This window comes from Microtus oregoni, unplaced genomic scaffold (genome assembly GCF_018167655.1).
Source record: "Microtus oregoni isolate MIOR12 unplaced genomic scaffold, Mior012 000012F_ref0000307, whole genome shotgun sequence".
NCBI lineage: Eukaryota > Metazoa > Chordata > Mammalia > Rodentia > Cricetidae > Microtus > Microtus oregoni.
Genome location: NW_024543071.1, coordinates 28189627 through 28205326, shown reverse-complemented (window position 1 = coordinate 28205326; position 15700 = coordinate 28189627). Strand labels below are relative to the sequence as shown.

The window sequence follows — 15700 nt, the reverse complement described above, 5'->3', positions numbered from 1 at the left end:
TGGATTACATTAGAACAGTTAGTAATCCTTGAAGGAAAAGGAACAACTCCAGCTTTATATCCTGTTTCCAAGAGCAGAAAAGCCAAGATTGACCAAATACTTAAATACAATGAATGTCATAAAAACACATGGAAAGAAACTACAGGTGAATAAATGATAAATAAGTGTGAGAAATAAAAAAAGACTTAAAAATAATAATAATAAACGTCTTAGTAAATTTGACATCTTAAGCATTTAAAAAATCTATATAGGAGGGATGACCTAAATAAGGCTGAGAGAGAATCGATAGACGAAGGAATTTTTGTACTATTATGACAAATGTTTTAAGAATTAATGTATTAGGGATCTTAAGATTCTCCATAAGGGAAAACATACTGCTTTTACATATGCAAAAGAGATGAACTCATTATACTCATTTCTTACACGTCTTTCCTTGCTCTAACACTATCCATAACAGCTCCCATCAACCACAGTGCCCACCAGTGGATCACTAGCATGCGTACCCACTAGAAGGCTTCTCAGCAATGAAAAGGGGTGGAATCCCTTCATTTGCAACAATGTGCATGGAACTGGAGATCTTCTGTTCAGTGAAATAACCCAGGCACACAAACTCAAACACCACGTACTCTCTTTCACTTGTAAAAGCTAGAAAGTTGATCGCATGCAAGAATGGGATGGAATAGGAGTCAACAGAGACCAGGAAAGGTGGAGAGGAAAGGGGTGGAGAGAAGTCAGATAAGGGCATCAGAACAATGCTAGACAGAATTTGTTCTGGGTTTCTGTAGCACAGTAGGGCAACTGTTGGCAATAATGCATGCTATATTCAAAATAACAAGAAAGGTGCAAAACGCCCAACATGTAAAAACAATTAATGTCTGAAGAGGTAGGTGTGCATATTATCCTAATATCATTGTGCAGATTTGACTTCACAGTGGAAAACTCAGAAAACCCACTTAAAATTTAGAGGACTTGGGTTAATGCTTCAGAGCACAGTGCAGATTGGAGACCAATGGGCCAGCGTGTACTTGGAAACAACACATTTGCATGTCATTGATGAATATTCAAACACGAAGTACGTGCCCTTACTACCTACCCCGCCGACGGGACAGGTGCTTTTCTCATTGTCACAAGACTCTCCTGTGTTGGTGCAATGTGGACCGAGGATGTTGGGGGACACGTCTCCGAGATTTGATGAAGCAAAGCCTGCTACGAATGGTCCCTGCCAAAATAAATGCACATTGCCTTTTATTTGTTTCTTTAGTAATATTAAAGAATATATACAGTTTTAATGTTTAAATAAACTTACAGAACCGAGGTTCCCGCGTAGCACAGGAGGTAGGAAAGAAAAGGGAGGAGCCGCCTCCCTGGCGCCCATTTATCGGTACGCATTCGCCCGAAGCAAACCCGCCCCCTAAAGGGGCTGGCTTAACCCTACATTTACTAACTGAACTATCCCTCCAGCCCTCAAACATAATCACGTACAGACAATAAAAAGATAAACAATATTCTGAGAATTTTTTATTTTATTTTCTGAACAAAATTTATTTTATCATATTTATTTTTATTTTATTTTCTAATTTTTTGTTTCCTGAAAAGGCTCATGTTTTGATCATATTGCTGAAAATAATCCAATTACATACAAAGTTTTCAAAGCAGCCCTTCAAAGGCACACCTCCCTCTAATACACAATTTGACAAGAAATGCAGACTACACCATGTGACAAAATGTGGAGTCATCTATCTAGTGTCTGGGGCTTTACCTGAAACCCAGAAGTCTACATGCCCTTGACAGTCACCACCTAGAGCGGGCCTCCTGTGAGCTCCTCCTTTCTTCAACCAGATTAGAGATAGACTGGACATCAGTCTGGACCCACCTCATCCACCATCTTCAATAAACATCTTCAGTCTTCTTAGAGAAAGACACAAATCTATGGCCTTTTTAGGTATAAAGAGGAACCCCTTCCCCCAGATTGCATGGTAGTACCCACTTGGAATCCTGACAACTGGGGGGGGGGGGCTAAAGATGGAAGATCACAAATTCAAGGTTAGCCTAGACTACATAGCAAGGCCTTTTCAAAAACAGGGGGAAAAAGTGGGGGGGAAGGGATGAGTGGGAGGAAGAAAGAAAGGAAGGGGAAAAGGGATGGGAGCAGGGAGAAAAAAGGGGAAAGTAAGGCAAAAGTCAATGCTAACTAAAAAAGAGAAAGAGAGTTTTGTCTAAAAAGAGGCTAAAAGATCAGTTTTTAAAACGAGGTTACTATCTATATAATAGAACCATCACCGTCCACTATGGGCCTTTGATTCTTATCATCTTTATCCATCTACATCTGGTGCCTGCATCCAATGGCCAAGCAGAGCATTGTCTCTCCTCCATTGTCTATCTGTAGACACTAGTTACACGTAGCTTAAGAGGTTCCTACTGTAAGTCAATTGGCTGGCTGGTTTCACATCTCATTATTAGATGAGTTTCAGGGTCACAGATGTCTAGAGTTTCTGCTGGCTTAGGTTTATTTTTAACGTGTTTGGGTATTTTGCCTGCATGTATGTTCATGTACCATGTGCATGCAGGTGCCTGTGGAAGCCAGACGATGATGCTGGATTCCCTGAGACTGGAGTAACACACAGCTGTGAGCTGCAGTGTGAGTGCTGGGAATGGAGTCTGGTTCCTCTGGAAAATCAACAATGCTCTTAACGGATGAGGCACCTCCCCAGGTCCTTGGGTTTTGTTGGATAAATAAGGTCCTTGGGAGGAATGTTTTCTCTAGAAAACCCCTGAATCATTAAAAAAAAAACCATTCATGGTTTTACACCATCAAGAAGGTGCGCAATACTCTCCATCACCAAGGATGAACGTTAGCGTCAGCGAAGTGAATTGTATTACCTGCTTGTCCACAGACTATTACAGGCTACGGAAGTACAAATCTGATCTTTCTCATATAATTGGTTGTAAATTTACGAAGCCATCAAATAAGAGACATCTGCTACCAAGAACAAATGGTGCCTTGATTATTTGAAACATTTCTTTCCGCAATGGGAGAAAATAGATAGACAGACAAGTAGATATCTCTTTGTGTGTTGGGGGAGGGGCAGGTAAAGCACTTCCCATATAGGCCAGAAGAGGGGTCAAATCTCCTGAAACTGGAGTCGTAGGTGGTTGTGAGGCTCCTGATATAAGTGCTAGGAATCAAGCCCTGTCCTCTGTAAGAGTAGCAAATACTCTTAAAAATGAGTCATTTAACCAGGCCAGTGAATTCTTCCTATCCATGAAAACACTTTACTCTTGACATTTGAATCAACGTGAAGATTTCAGGGACGTTGATTCTCACCTGTCCAGGTAGATATCCTCTGTTCTTCTCTTGCTCAAACAGGTAGGCTGCATAGCCCATATTGTCGCTGTTCACAAGGTGGTTGCTATTGTTCATGCTGACGGGGTGGATGGCAAACCAGCTATAAAAGAGCAGAGAGTTCCAAGTTAATCAAGAGAGTCCAAGGAGTGGGACAAAAGGTGACGTCTTCTCTCAAAGGTTTAAGTCTTTTCCAGCAAGTAAAAGCACTTTGTGAGACCGACCTGCTACCTACTGCCCCAGTGAAGTGCATTAAAGTGTCTTAAATTCTAAGCAGCCTACATTCAGATTCTTTTACTGTTGGTCAGATAAAATTGCCAATATGCCCAAGAGTTCTGATCATTCACATCAGAAAAATACAGGACTTCATTTTCATGAATATTGCATCATGATTATCGTCATAAAAGCTTTAACAACTTCCAAGGTGGTCAGTTACTAGAGAATAGTCCAAATAATTGGATAGACATAGACTTTGTCGTTCAGGACAGACACAAAGCTGATAACTATCCCAATTAACCCAATCCAATTCAGTAGACTCTTAGTGAGAGTTAGCAGCATGCCACGCCTGGAATAAATGGAGGTTTCTCTTAGACTCTCACAGAAGACAGAGATGTAGACAAAACGCCCTTAATGTGATATGACAAATGATATAAAAAGGCTTTTCAGACACAGATGACTAGCAATTAATTTGAAAGGCATCACAGAGATAGAAACAGCAGAGGAAGTGCATGAAGGCCTAAGAGAAGATGTTATGCATAAGTCAGCATGTCCTTCTGCATTGTAGTACCTCGTTTAAATATAGACCTATGCACTTTACAAGCTGATTACACATCTGTTACTTTATTTCACAACGCTGGCAGGCCATTTGCCTCCATCTGCACAGGTGTCACAGAGAAGCAAAATGATGCCCCGTATGTCATAGAAGACTGGTGTCCTCTGACAGCTTGTCTGGAAACCATCACACATCAGACCTTCGCACAGGGGAAAGAAGCTGTTGCTGTGATTTGGCTGTGAAATTTCTCCCACCGAGTCTTGTGTCCAAAAGCTTCATCCCTAACTGGCGGTACGGTTCGAGAGAGAACAGAACTCTTTGGCTATGGAGCCTAGCTCACCGACGTAGAATTGTAGGCACCTGGTTTGAAGTCGTTAACTTGTGCTTTGCCGTGAAATGAAGCCGCAGCTGTCCCCTGTTAGCCATTCTGTGGCAATTTCCCTGACAAACTATGAGCAAACCACATCGTTCCCGAAGTTCTTTTCGGACATGTTGTCAACGTGGTAGGGAAAACTAGCTATGCGAAATGTCGGTGGAATGAGGGAGCAGAAAAGCGGCTGAACCAAAATGCTCAAGCAAAGAGAAATGATGATTCATGGAGTCTCAGGTTAATTTAGGAGCTTTCAAACTCCTGAGGATATGCTGGGGAAAAGGTTTAAATGTTTAGCTTACATCACTACCTAAGTGAAAACAGCACATAAAACGAAACATTTATTTAAAGACTTGGGTCATTTTAGGACTTTGAGATCCACTTAAATCCTCCATTCTCATTGTGTAATAGTGGAAGCAGGGTTAGGGATGATGGCTTGAAGCTCTGTGTACGAGGCCAGCAGCATAAAGAGATTGCTTTGATTGGTGCAGTGCAGTGTGGTCTGGTTTGGATTACAAAGGACTGGGAGAGACTACAGGAGCTGAAAGCCTCCAACCAGCAGAAGCCCAATGGTGCTCTATGGGAGGAAGGCCAATGTGGCCAGCTCTTTCACCACATATACAAATCTCTCTCTCTCTCTCTCTCTCTCTCTCTCTCTCTCTTCCTCCCTCCCTCCCTCTCTCTTTCTGTGTGTGTGTCTGTGTAAAATAGTATATAGTATGTATTATGTAGATATATAATAATCATTATATAGTAATTGACTTTACAATTCTTCAGGTAGTAAATAGCACAGAAACAGAATTGTCACATATTAAGCATAATAAACAATACGCATAGTCAAAATCCAGCCAGTGTATTGTTTTCATATTCTAATTTAAGGAGATAGGAAATAGACTTCATTGGGCTGTCAATATAACACAGCGGTAGAGCACTTACTTAGCATGTGCACGGCCCTAAACTATACACAAACTCACATGCATGCACAAAAATCAATTAAACTCATACATTTCAAAACTTTATCCAATACAGACTGGTTATTAAACCCTTATAAAAATTATTTTATTTTAATTTCAAGAATGAGATGTTAGAACTGGGCTGCTACCTTGCACAGCTCCCCTTTTTCAGTTACTGACATATGCCCTTCGGGGAGAGTGTCTTTAGCCTGAGCTGGACATCTCACCCGAAGTGACTTTATATCAAGGGACGCACCACATCCTGTACCCCACCCCTCCCCTACCTCCTGCCAGGGAATCTGAGAGACTGAGTACAGCTCTGCCTGTGAACCCAGGAGAGCTGTAGAAGGAGGCTCTTTCCTGTGGTACATGGGACTGATTCGCCTCAGAGATGCTCCCATCCCAGACCCTGGCCAATCCTCCGAGTCCGCCATGTTGCTGCATCTCTGTCTATCCATGGCATCGATAACCTTGCTAATGCACTCCTCGCTCCCTTGGTAAGTCTTTCAGTCTCTCCTGAACCCTCACTACATCCGGAGACCTACCCACAGTGAGCTGTAGTTACCTATGTTTCTAAAAACAAGGACTTTGCTGAATAGAGCTGTACACTGAAATATTTATGAATGGAATATAAGCTTCCTGCTGTTGGCTGTAAAAATACTCTAGTAGAACAAACAAAAACGAGAGTGGAAGAATGAAACAGAATGGCAGGATGTTGCCATTTATATCAAAGCTGATTGTCACTGCATGGAGATTGTCCTACGAGTGACCCTGATTAAACTTTTCCAGTGTAGCTTTTTCCTTTCATTAAAAAATAATAATAACAAGATCCTTCTGCCTAAGGTTCCCAATTGATTCCAAAAATTACTAAATACAGTAAGTTTCTGGAGCAATCATCAGTCTGTAAAAATAATTCTGTCCCTAAGGTGTCTACTAGTAACTGTGCAAGGGTGTGGACATGGAAGACGGCCTAAGCTCACCCTCCAGAAGCCACCTTACAGAGTCTATATCTGAAAAAACCCTACCTTGGTCTCTTCCTTCGACTCCCTTTTTATCCCTCCCCACTTTCTCCCTCTATCTGTCCCTTGATTTCCATCTGCCTCTTAAAACATGAAATAAATTCAAATAAACTATTTCACTATTAGATATATTTTGCTGTTTTAATACTTGATTTATTGGGTTTGGAAGAAAAAACATTGCTGATGTTCACAGTAGGCTCATGGTTTCTCAACCATGATCTATTGACAATGAGGTGCGCCGGATTCAACCACTACACAATAGAAAAAAAAAAGGCCCAGAACAATTGTCTCAATCTTGACTGTTATTTCTCTCCATGTTCGAGGCAAAGGACTTCAAATACATCTTTAGTCAGATTATTTTTCAGAAGTAATGATCATTCTCCTTTTCAAATAATTAAACTAAGCCTCCGAGTGACACAAGAGCCTGACCAAGTTCACAGTCACGCATCGAGGCAGGTCCCCATTGTGGAACCCTGGCTCTTCCCCTCTATTCATTCTCTTGCTCATCGATACAAAACAGGGCATCATCTCGCCTTGAGAAAGGATGTAATATTTACCTTCAAGGTAAAGAACTCATGAGAGAAGAAGTAGAGGAAGTAGTGCCTGCAAAGGCTACAGATGGGAAGAGATGTGTTCGGAGAATGGATAGATGGCCAGGGGCCTGAGCCGAAGCAGCTGAGCAAAGAGGAACAAGCCACTGGACAAGGCATTTCGCCGATGTCAAGTCACTGGAGCATGAAATGTAACTGCTACTGAGCTGATTCCCACGGAACACACGTTTTGGTGTGTTTCCATACTAAAGAAGTCATAATTACACAAATTAATGTCTGTGGGGAAATCAAATGCTGAGAATTTCTCCTGATTAGACAACAAACTTAATCTATTTATTTCATCTACTTTACAGATTAGGAAAATCAATTGCTCACTTGCAATACCTACTCAAGATGTCACTTGAACTACAGAAAAAGGGAATACATCTTCCTGCTCTTCTGTTTGAAAGGTATGCCCTGAAAATTTTGGGCACGTCACAATGTCTAAGGAACTATGGTAGTGGTGAATATTGAGTCACAGTCACATTAATTTTAAAAGATTATGGTTATGATTCATTTTTTCTGTTTGAAGTAATATTCCTCAAAGCAAATTTCCAAAGAGTGGAGGAAAGACTTAGTATCTCAGAAGGAGTTCAAATGAAGACCTAAAAGGACAAACATGCCCCTGATGACACTTTATGCATAAGGGTGATATCATACCTCACTGTAATAAAGGACCCGGAGCTCTATTTCACGTCAGTGCAAAACAATCAAGAAAGTAAGCCAAATCAGAGACCATTTACACTACAAAGGTTACTACAAAATTCCAGAGACTGAAAAGCAGTACATGTCAACAGAATGTGTGAATAAATAAGCAGCACAATAAGATAGACAAGTATAATGAAGGTTTCCTGCTGTATAAATAAGACATTGGAGGAGGAAGATTCCTAGGGCCAATGATTGAATACAAAATGTGTTTTTTCTTTGAAAAAATTCCTAGCTCTTCTAAAACAAATAGCAAGCCTACCACTGGTTCCATGCACAGCTCTGAGCCTAATAAAGAAACATAATATGAACTGTACCCTTTGTAGGAGGTACAGAAATGTGGTCACTGGGAACATAACCCAGTGGCTGCTCAGTTCACTGAGCCAGGTACTTCAGTCATTCTAGAATCAAAGACTGGCTTGGTGATACACCTTGCAAGGGCCCCTGTGCTAGCTGTAGCCCCCACCCAGCTCAAATGTCCACAGACAAGGAAATAGAACAGTGTTAGTACATTCAAAAGTGGTACTCACAGAGTCTAGTGGGGACACGGAAACTCTTTGGGTGAACAGTACAAAAAGCTATCTTGGTTTCATAATCAAAGTAAAGCTTAAATCAGATCATACCTGCTTAACATTGGCCCTAACTCTAATTGCTGACATTCATGAAGAGGAGAAAACAGAGTAAATAAACAACAAGGACAAAGAGGGATGCCTAGAGCTGAAGAGAAAAGGTGATGTGAGGATGGAGTCGGCCTGAACGGTGTGCCCGCAGCATGAGGAAGCCAAGGGTTGAGGACAATCACTATAAGCTAAGAATAACACTGCACAGACTCTCCCTCAAAGGACAGCATTAACCCTGTCGATGCCTTGATTTTAGACTTCTGGTCTCTTTATGCATGAGAGGACAAACTGCTGTTATTTGAAGCCCTTTCTATCTGTGAGTAATATCCCAGAGAAACTAACACACAGCACACAAAGATATATAAGAATGGCTAAGAGCAGGGTGGTGGTGGCGCACGCCTTTAATCCCAGCACTTGGGAGGCAGAGGCAGGCGGATCTCTGGGAGTTCAAGGCCAGCCTGGTCTACAAGAGCTAGTTCTGGGACAGGCACCAAAGCTACAGAGAAACCCCATCTTGAAAAACCAAAAACCAAAAAAAAAAAAAAAAGAAAGAAAAAGAAAAAGAAAAAAGGCTAAGACTACCAACTCATCAACTCCAAAAGGGTTGTAGTGACTTTCTAATGTGGGATTCCCCTCTTTACCATTAATGAATAAAGAAAACTGGCTTGGCCTGATAGGGTAGAACAGAGCTAGGTGGGGAAAACTAAACTGAATGCTGGGAGAAAGAAGGAGGAGTTAGGGAGAAGCTATGTAACTCTGCAGGACACAGACGCCGGAACTTTACCAGGTAAGCCACAGCATCATGGCGATATACAGATTAATAGAAATGGGTTAAATTAAGATATAAGAGTTGGCCAATAAGAAACTAGAGCTAATCGGCCAAGCAGTGTTTTAAATAATAAAGTTTCCGTATGATTATTTCAGGGCTGAGCAGTCAGGAACCAACTAGTGGTCTAATCACAACAACTTTCACCTATTTGAGCTGCAGCGTTTAATATCTGTAAAACAAAACAAAACAAAAAAAAAAAAAACCACAGCAGCAATCAGTTACAGGAACTAACACAAGTAAAGTACTGAGCATCTAGACTGGCCTAGAGTAAGAATGGAATATGAATGTGTGTGTGTGTGTGTGTGTGTGTGTGTGTTCATTGTCATGGCATTGATGGGTCTACTGATATTCTAACAAGGATGCTCATGAAGAAAGCATAAGATTCTGTAAGCATAAATATTCATAGTAGTAATAGTATTAATGCAACGTTAAAATAAAAGAGCGGATGACTCACACATGCAGCCCATGCACGTTAAGCCAATAGATGAGCTTGAAATGATTAAGTGGGGAAACTCTGCCCTCTAGTGGCAGAGAGAGGATGCTCATTAAATACCCATATGCATATCAATTTCCCACGCCCCCTCAAAGGGTGGGGCATGTGAACAGTTCTGACTTAATGACATGCTTGCAGAAGGACTAACAAATAGCCAATCCTCTGAATTTCCACAAACCTTCACTATGTTAAGCTACTGGAGTTTCATGTTCTGCCTGCTGTGGTATTTGGCATGAATCATTGTAATGAACACACCTGGGTCACCTCCCTTACAATCTTTCTTACCTCATCCCATTGGAAACTTTGGGGGAAAAAGAAGGAAAGAGGTCTGATTGAATTATACTGGAAGCATTATTCAGCCCATAATTTGACCCCAATGGAATCTGAATCTTTCTAAAAGGCTCAGAGAGAGGAAAGACAGTGGTGCTCAGCCAAAGGAGGTTTTCTGGGCGGGCAGCATCCTCAGAAGAATGTCCCTATCCCTGTACCCAAGAAGAGATGAACGTTCTCTCTTCCTCATTCTCAAAAATCCTGCCCAAGAAAGTTCTTTGCTGTAACGATACTGGGGAGATACTCTGGGTGGATTCCATGCAGTCATGACAAACAAAAGTCTATCTTTACAGTCTGACCAAGAAATCAACAGTAGAAAAACAGGACATTATCAACAACGGTGTTCTGTGAAAACTCAGCCTAATTAGGAAGTGAAAAACTTCAAAGGAAACCAATAGCACTTTGATTTTCCTAAGTCTGTTTCTGGCCGGGCACAGTGATGGATGATACCATCGGGGCTAGCCGGAGTCTGAGAGGGAACACTGCTCACTTTTACAGCGAGAGCATCAGGAAAGCAACACATAGTTAATGCTTTACAGTTAAGTATTCCCTTGGTTCAGAGTCCCAGCTTCAAGAAAGCAGCTGGAAGAATCTCTGGCAAATGCAGATTTGTGGAGGAATTATTATGACAATGGCGAGTCAAGCATATTCCCACAATGTGAAGTTTACATTCGAATTGCAAGATACAATGGAATGCAGCATGGAGTACTACGAAACAGGTTTAAATGGTAATATGAAAATCATTAATACTGAAACATATCCATAAGGTATTGCTAAATAAAAAATAAAACTTTACAAATAATAAAGCCCCACTTTATAAAGAACTTCTAGCATTTTTGGCAAAAGTTAAAATGACCATGCCATAAAATGTCTCTAGATGTTAACTCGGATCCTCAATATCAACAGATGACTTTTATTCGCAAATTTTTCCTTGGAGTTCACAATTTGAAAACTGTGTGAATATGAAAGTCTTTTAAATAACAGGAAACTATGGCCATCACTAGGACAATGTCATTGCTAAAATCACAGGACCAGGATGGAGATTGTCAAATATGAAACAAAAAATGGCCTGGAGGTGATGGTGCAGGCCTTTAATCCCAGCACTTGGGAAGCAGAGGCAGGTGGGTCTCTGTGAGTTCAAGGCCAACCTGGTCTATAAGAGCTAGTTCCAGGTCAGTCAAGGCTATACAGAGAAACCTTGTCTCAAAAATAAATAAATATACAACGTTTCCAAGCTGCACCCTCCTCAAACCAAAGAACAAAGGAAGATTGAAGAAATGATTTTTAAAAATGCATTGAGACCGCTCCCCTGCAAAGAGTTGAATTCGTTTTATTTAATAAAACTGCACCGACTTTGAGTCAAAAAGTATTTAAAGATAGGAAGAGAGATGCCACAAAATCAAACAAGCAACCAAGAATTGGTTTGACTGTCTCAGTGTGAGAAGGTAACATCTTGATATTTTTCATGCTATTTTGACTTAGTGCTTTGTGGGGGGAAGTGAGTGAGCATGATCAGCCACCCTCACTGAGTGTTCTCTCATTCACACTTACTTACAACTATTTCTGTATGGGAAGATTAACTCTTAACCACAGCGGGCTTACAGTGGGATAATTGTATGGTTGATTTTATTTTTCCTGTCTACACTGCTAAATTTTCCATGTTTTTTATTCACATGCTGGAAAACAAAATTTGGATTAGAAAAAAAAAATAGCCCTATGGCTAGAGAGATGGCTCAGAGATTAAGAGCACTGGCTGTTCTTCTAGAGGACCTCGGTTCAATTCCCAGCAACCAGGGGGTGACTCACAAATGTCTGTAATGAGATCTAGTATCCTCTTCTGGCCTGCAGGCATGCATACAACTAGAACACCAAATACATAGTAAATTAATAAAAAGTCTTTAAAAAACAAAAAGAAAGAAGGGAAAGAAAAGAAAAAAATAATAATTCCATAGATTTCTTTTGGTTAAGAACTTTCCAGGTACTCAACAATCAAACAAGTTCAAGGTCTTCTGCCTGGTTTTTATGGTTTTATTTTCCAAAGCTGAGATACAGGAATGTTATCAGGCAAGGGTCATTACTTTGGCACATGAAAGGCCTTATCAAGCACCTTTCCTTTCCAAGAAGAAGTACCAGATCTAGCAGGAGGCACAGGGCCATCTCAAGTTCCCTGGAGAAAAACAAAGCACAGCTGGAAGGAAGATCAGGGCTGAGAGGCAGCAGTGGCTGTCAGAGCAACTCAGAAAGAGCAGGACAGGAAAGGCCCATAGGGACAGGGACCAGAGCCTCCCAAAGCAGAGCTAATGCTGGTGGAGAAAACAAGGATGGGGTGAAATGGAGAAAAAAAAAGACAAGATGCAGACTTGTCTAACTAAACCACGGTGGTACATGCCTGTAATTGCAGCACTGGGGACTTTGGGCTGGGACATCATCTGTCTATGGACAGTGTTACACCATGGGACCCTGCTTCAGTGTTTTATAAATAGTTTCTTGAAAAGTTGCTACTGAAATTTTAGCCTTTGTTATGTGAGTGATGTCAAGTGAACAGGATGGGGGGAAGTGGACAGGGTAGAAAAGAGGGAGCCACTGAGAACAGAGAGTCAGGCACAGTGACTTACACAGTCACAGTCGTAGAAGGCCATATGTAATATTTACACAAACATACCTTGTCTCTGAGTCCTAGAAAGCCACATGCTTCGGGCATTTCCACACAATGGACTTTGCTAGAATCCTATACAAGTTATTCCAAGGATTTTCACACATCAGTACCCTTGTTGTTTCTCAAATGTTCCTTCAAAGGCCACCCTTACCGGGTCCCTTTTGGCAAGAACTGAAGGATTTGCAAGATACAAGATAGAAGGCAAGGGAGAAACTACTCACAGGGAGGGAAGGGGGAACCCGTGGAAGACTAGGAAAGAAAAGGGGTGGCATAGGGGAGGGGCTAGGGAATAAATGGGGCTAGGGAAAAGAGGGGAGGGAGGGAGGGAGGGAAGGAGGGAGGGAGGAGAGAAAGGAGAGAGCACTCTACTGCACAAAGGGAAGGAAGGCAAGCTCAAGCCTGCTCCTTTGTATTTTTCCTGAGGGAAGAAGTCCAAGTTTTCTCAGCTGCCACTCCCAGCCATGTTCAAAGGGACCTGTGTGTCAGGAAGGGCTGGTCCTTTCCCTCTCTAGAACTGGCACTCCGGCTATCTGTTCTGCCCTTGTAAGGCTGTCTCATTTGGTTTAGAAGTAAGAGACATGGTTTTCCTTTCTTCCCTCACAGGCTCTGACATCAGGATTTCTTAACCCTCCACCATATTTCCTGCCCTGAATGACAGACAGATATGACTTCCAGAATCCATCAAGTGGCTCTTACAGATGCCGCACAGCTTCTGTCTCACTTCATGGTTCAGAACAGCCCAGATATGCTTCTTTGTCCAGAGGACAATCAGTGCTTTTCCTTGGTGGTTGGGGACATGGACAAACCAGAGCAATGGAGGCTGACAGGTACAGAATATCGTGTGGCTTGTGGACCAGTTTGGCTCCTATAACTTCATTTCCTGCTCAAGTCCCAACTCTTCCTAACTCTTCAAGTCCTGGCTCCTGACCTCACAGTAAAATACTTGAATGAACAATTTTCTTGGCCTTAACCCCAAATTTCTCCTGGTTTTGTTGCTATTTTATTTTTGTTTTGTTTTTAGTTTGACTTTTAGAGATAAGGTCTCAATATGTAGTCTGGACTGGAATGGAACTTTGGACTGCTTTCCTGAGTGCTGAGATGAGCTGTATGCACCAACGACACTGGACAAGATAAAAAATATTTACTTTGTATCTAATCTGTGACTCTTGTCTCATATGCCCTGACCCTTTGTCCTCTGGTCTCCAGATACCAGATATCCTATCAGTTGTGCAAATGGAACAGCCCGTGCCTCTCCATGGATACTAAACATTTCTCTCATCCCCCATTTTGTCATTAATAATTGGTTTTCAGTACCGCTACTACTTCCTCTGGGAAATATGTTCCAATCTTTCTGGCAGGGTCAAATTCCCTTAGGAAAGCCCCATACCTATTCCTTTCTAAACATGTAAGCCAGCTAGGATTAATTATACAATGCCTAGCATCTAGCTGAATCATTTTATGTGTATTTTATGCTACTTAAAGGCCTTCTGTTTCCATCAGTGGGCTGAAGGTCCTATGACAACAGTGGCTCATGTCTATCTTGTATTATTTTTATTGTATTCAAAGGACAGTTATCACTATGCGGCAAGAGGCAGGAATCAATAGCAAGTTACTGTAGGATGTCAAGCATAGCAGATGGAGAAGCTTTGCTAAGATCTTGACAGTTGACTCTGGGACTTTCAGATCTGCAATATGGTGACTTAGAAAGCATCACAGAACATCTTGGTCCTAAAACTAGGTGTTTCAATTGCCTGATACCATTGCTGAATGATTCAAAGCTAGTAAGACGCAATTATAAGAGACTTCAATCGTTGAGACAGAGCTAAATCGAAAGAGTAAAGGCGAGACCCTATGCCTACCAATTGTGGGCTACTCCGAAAAACTAAGTAGAGGTGCATGTTCTGGTGCTAATCTTCTCCTAAATAGTTCATACTAATGTACTCTACAACTTGAGCTTGAAGCTCAGTTCCCTTCGTCACCCTGTCCTGGACACACACTGTAACCCAACTCACTGTTTTTCAAGTCTTCCTGAGAAATCTTTAACTCCTTCCAAGTTCAGTTCAAGAAACACTCTTGAAACAACTCAGTACCATATACTCCAATGCCTCGCAGCATTAATGAACACAATACATTAATTCATTCATCATTCCTTATTGAACAACACTTGTGATCTTATCTTATGGTCCTTTGCCTGTTTTATCTCTTATGAAAGGACTCACTTTAACCCATAGTAAGCTTGGGATAAGACAGTCACATAATGGATCTCTAAAGTCACATAGCTGAGAACATGACAGCCCAGAGGTAACCCAAGATACTTTACTGTAACACCAAGCATTCCCAGAAACTTTCTGAGGGCATTTTTATAGCTCTTAAGTCCAAAGGTCAAAGTGTTTAGACCAATGCTAGACCACCTACTCAATTCCTAGATCAGTTCAAATGCAGTGAGCAAAAATGGTATATGAAGACAAACGCCTTCTCTTTGAAGAAAACTAGGTCTATCCTTTCCTGCATGGTGTCCCTTTCACAAAACCATGTCAAAATCTGGACGAAGCTGCAGTTTTGCCTACTTTCCAGCCTTGGGTGATGTCAGAAGGTGATGTCACCTTCTGTCCCTGGGGCGGGGGGGGGGCACTGTCTTGTATTAAATTTTATTCTTTTAGGAAAATACATCACAGAAGTTCACATGTTAGATCTTGAGAAAGTGAGAAACAATAACATTTACTGTGTTACTAGCCATGGTAGCACACACCAGCCCTCAGGTTGAGACAAGAGGATGGTTATTTCATGACCAGCCTGGGCTACACAGGAAGACAAAGCCAGCCTGAACTATGGAATAAAGTCCTGTCTTAGAACCTTAAAGGCTAGGGGTGCAGCTTTGTGGTAGAGCAAGCCTAATATGCGTAAGACCCTGGGCTCCGTCTCCATCCAGCACCATGAAAATCAAAGCAAAACGACTCTACTTGGTCTTTATATCATGAGACAGGAACATATATGCTGAGATTACCACTAAAATCCCTCAC

General features: G+C 41.5%; 1 protein-coding gene across 1 annotated transcript in view; it reads right to left on the bottom strand.

Moving 5' to 3' along the window:
* Positions 1–15700, bottom strand: part of Asah2 (N-acylsphingosine amidohydrolase 2) — a 91898-nt gene that overhangs the window by 22880 nt on the left and 53318 nt on the right. The window contains exons 9-10 of the mRNA XM_041661776.1: positions 3326–3446; positions 1094–1219 (exon numbers count right to left, since the gene is read on the bottom strand). Of these exons, the coding sequence (XP_041517710.1) occupies positions 1094–1219; positions 3326–3446 (247 nt within the window). The remainder of the gene's footprint in view (positions 1–1093; positions 1220–3325; positions 3447–15700) is intronic.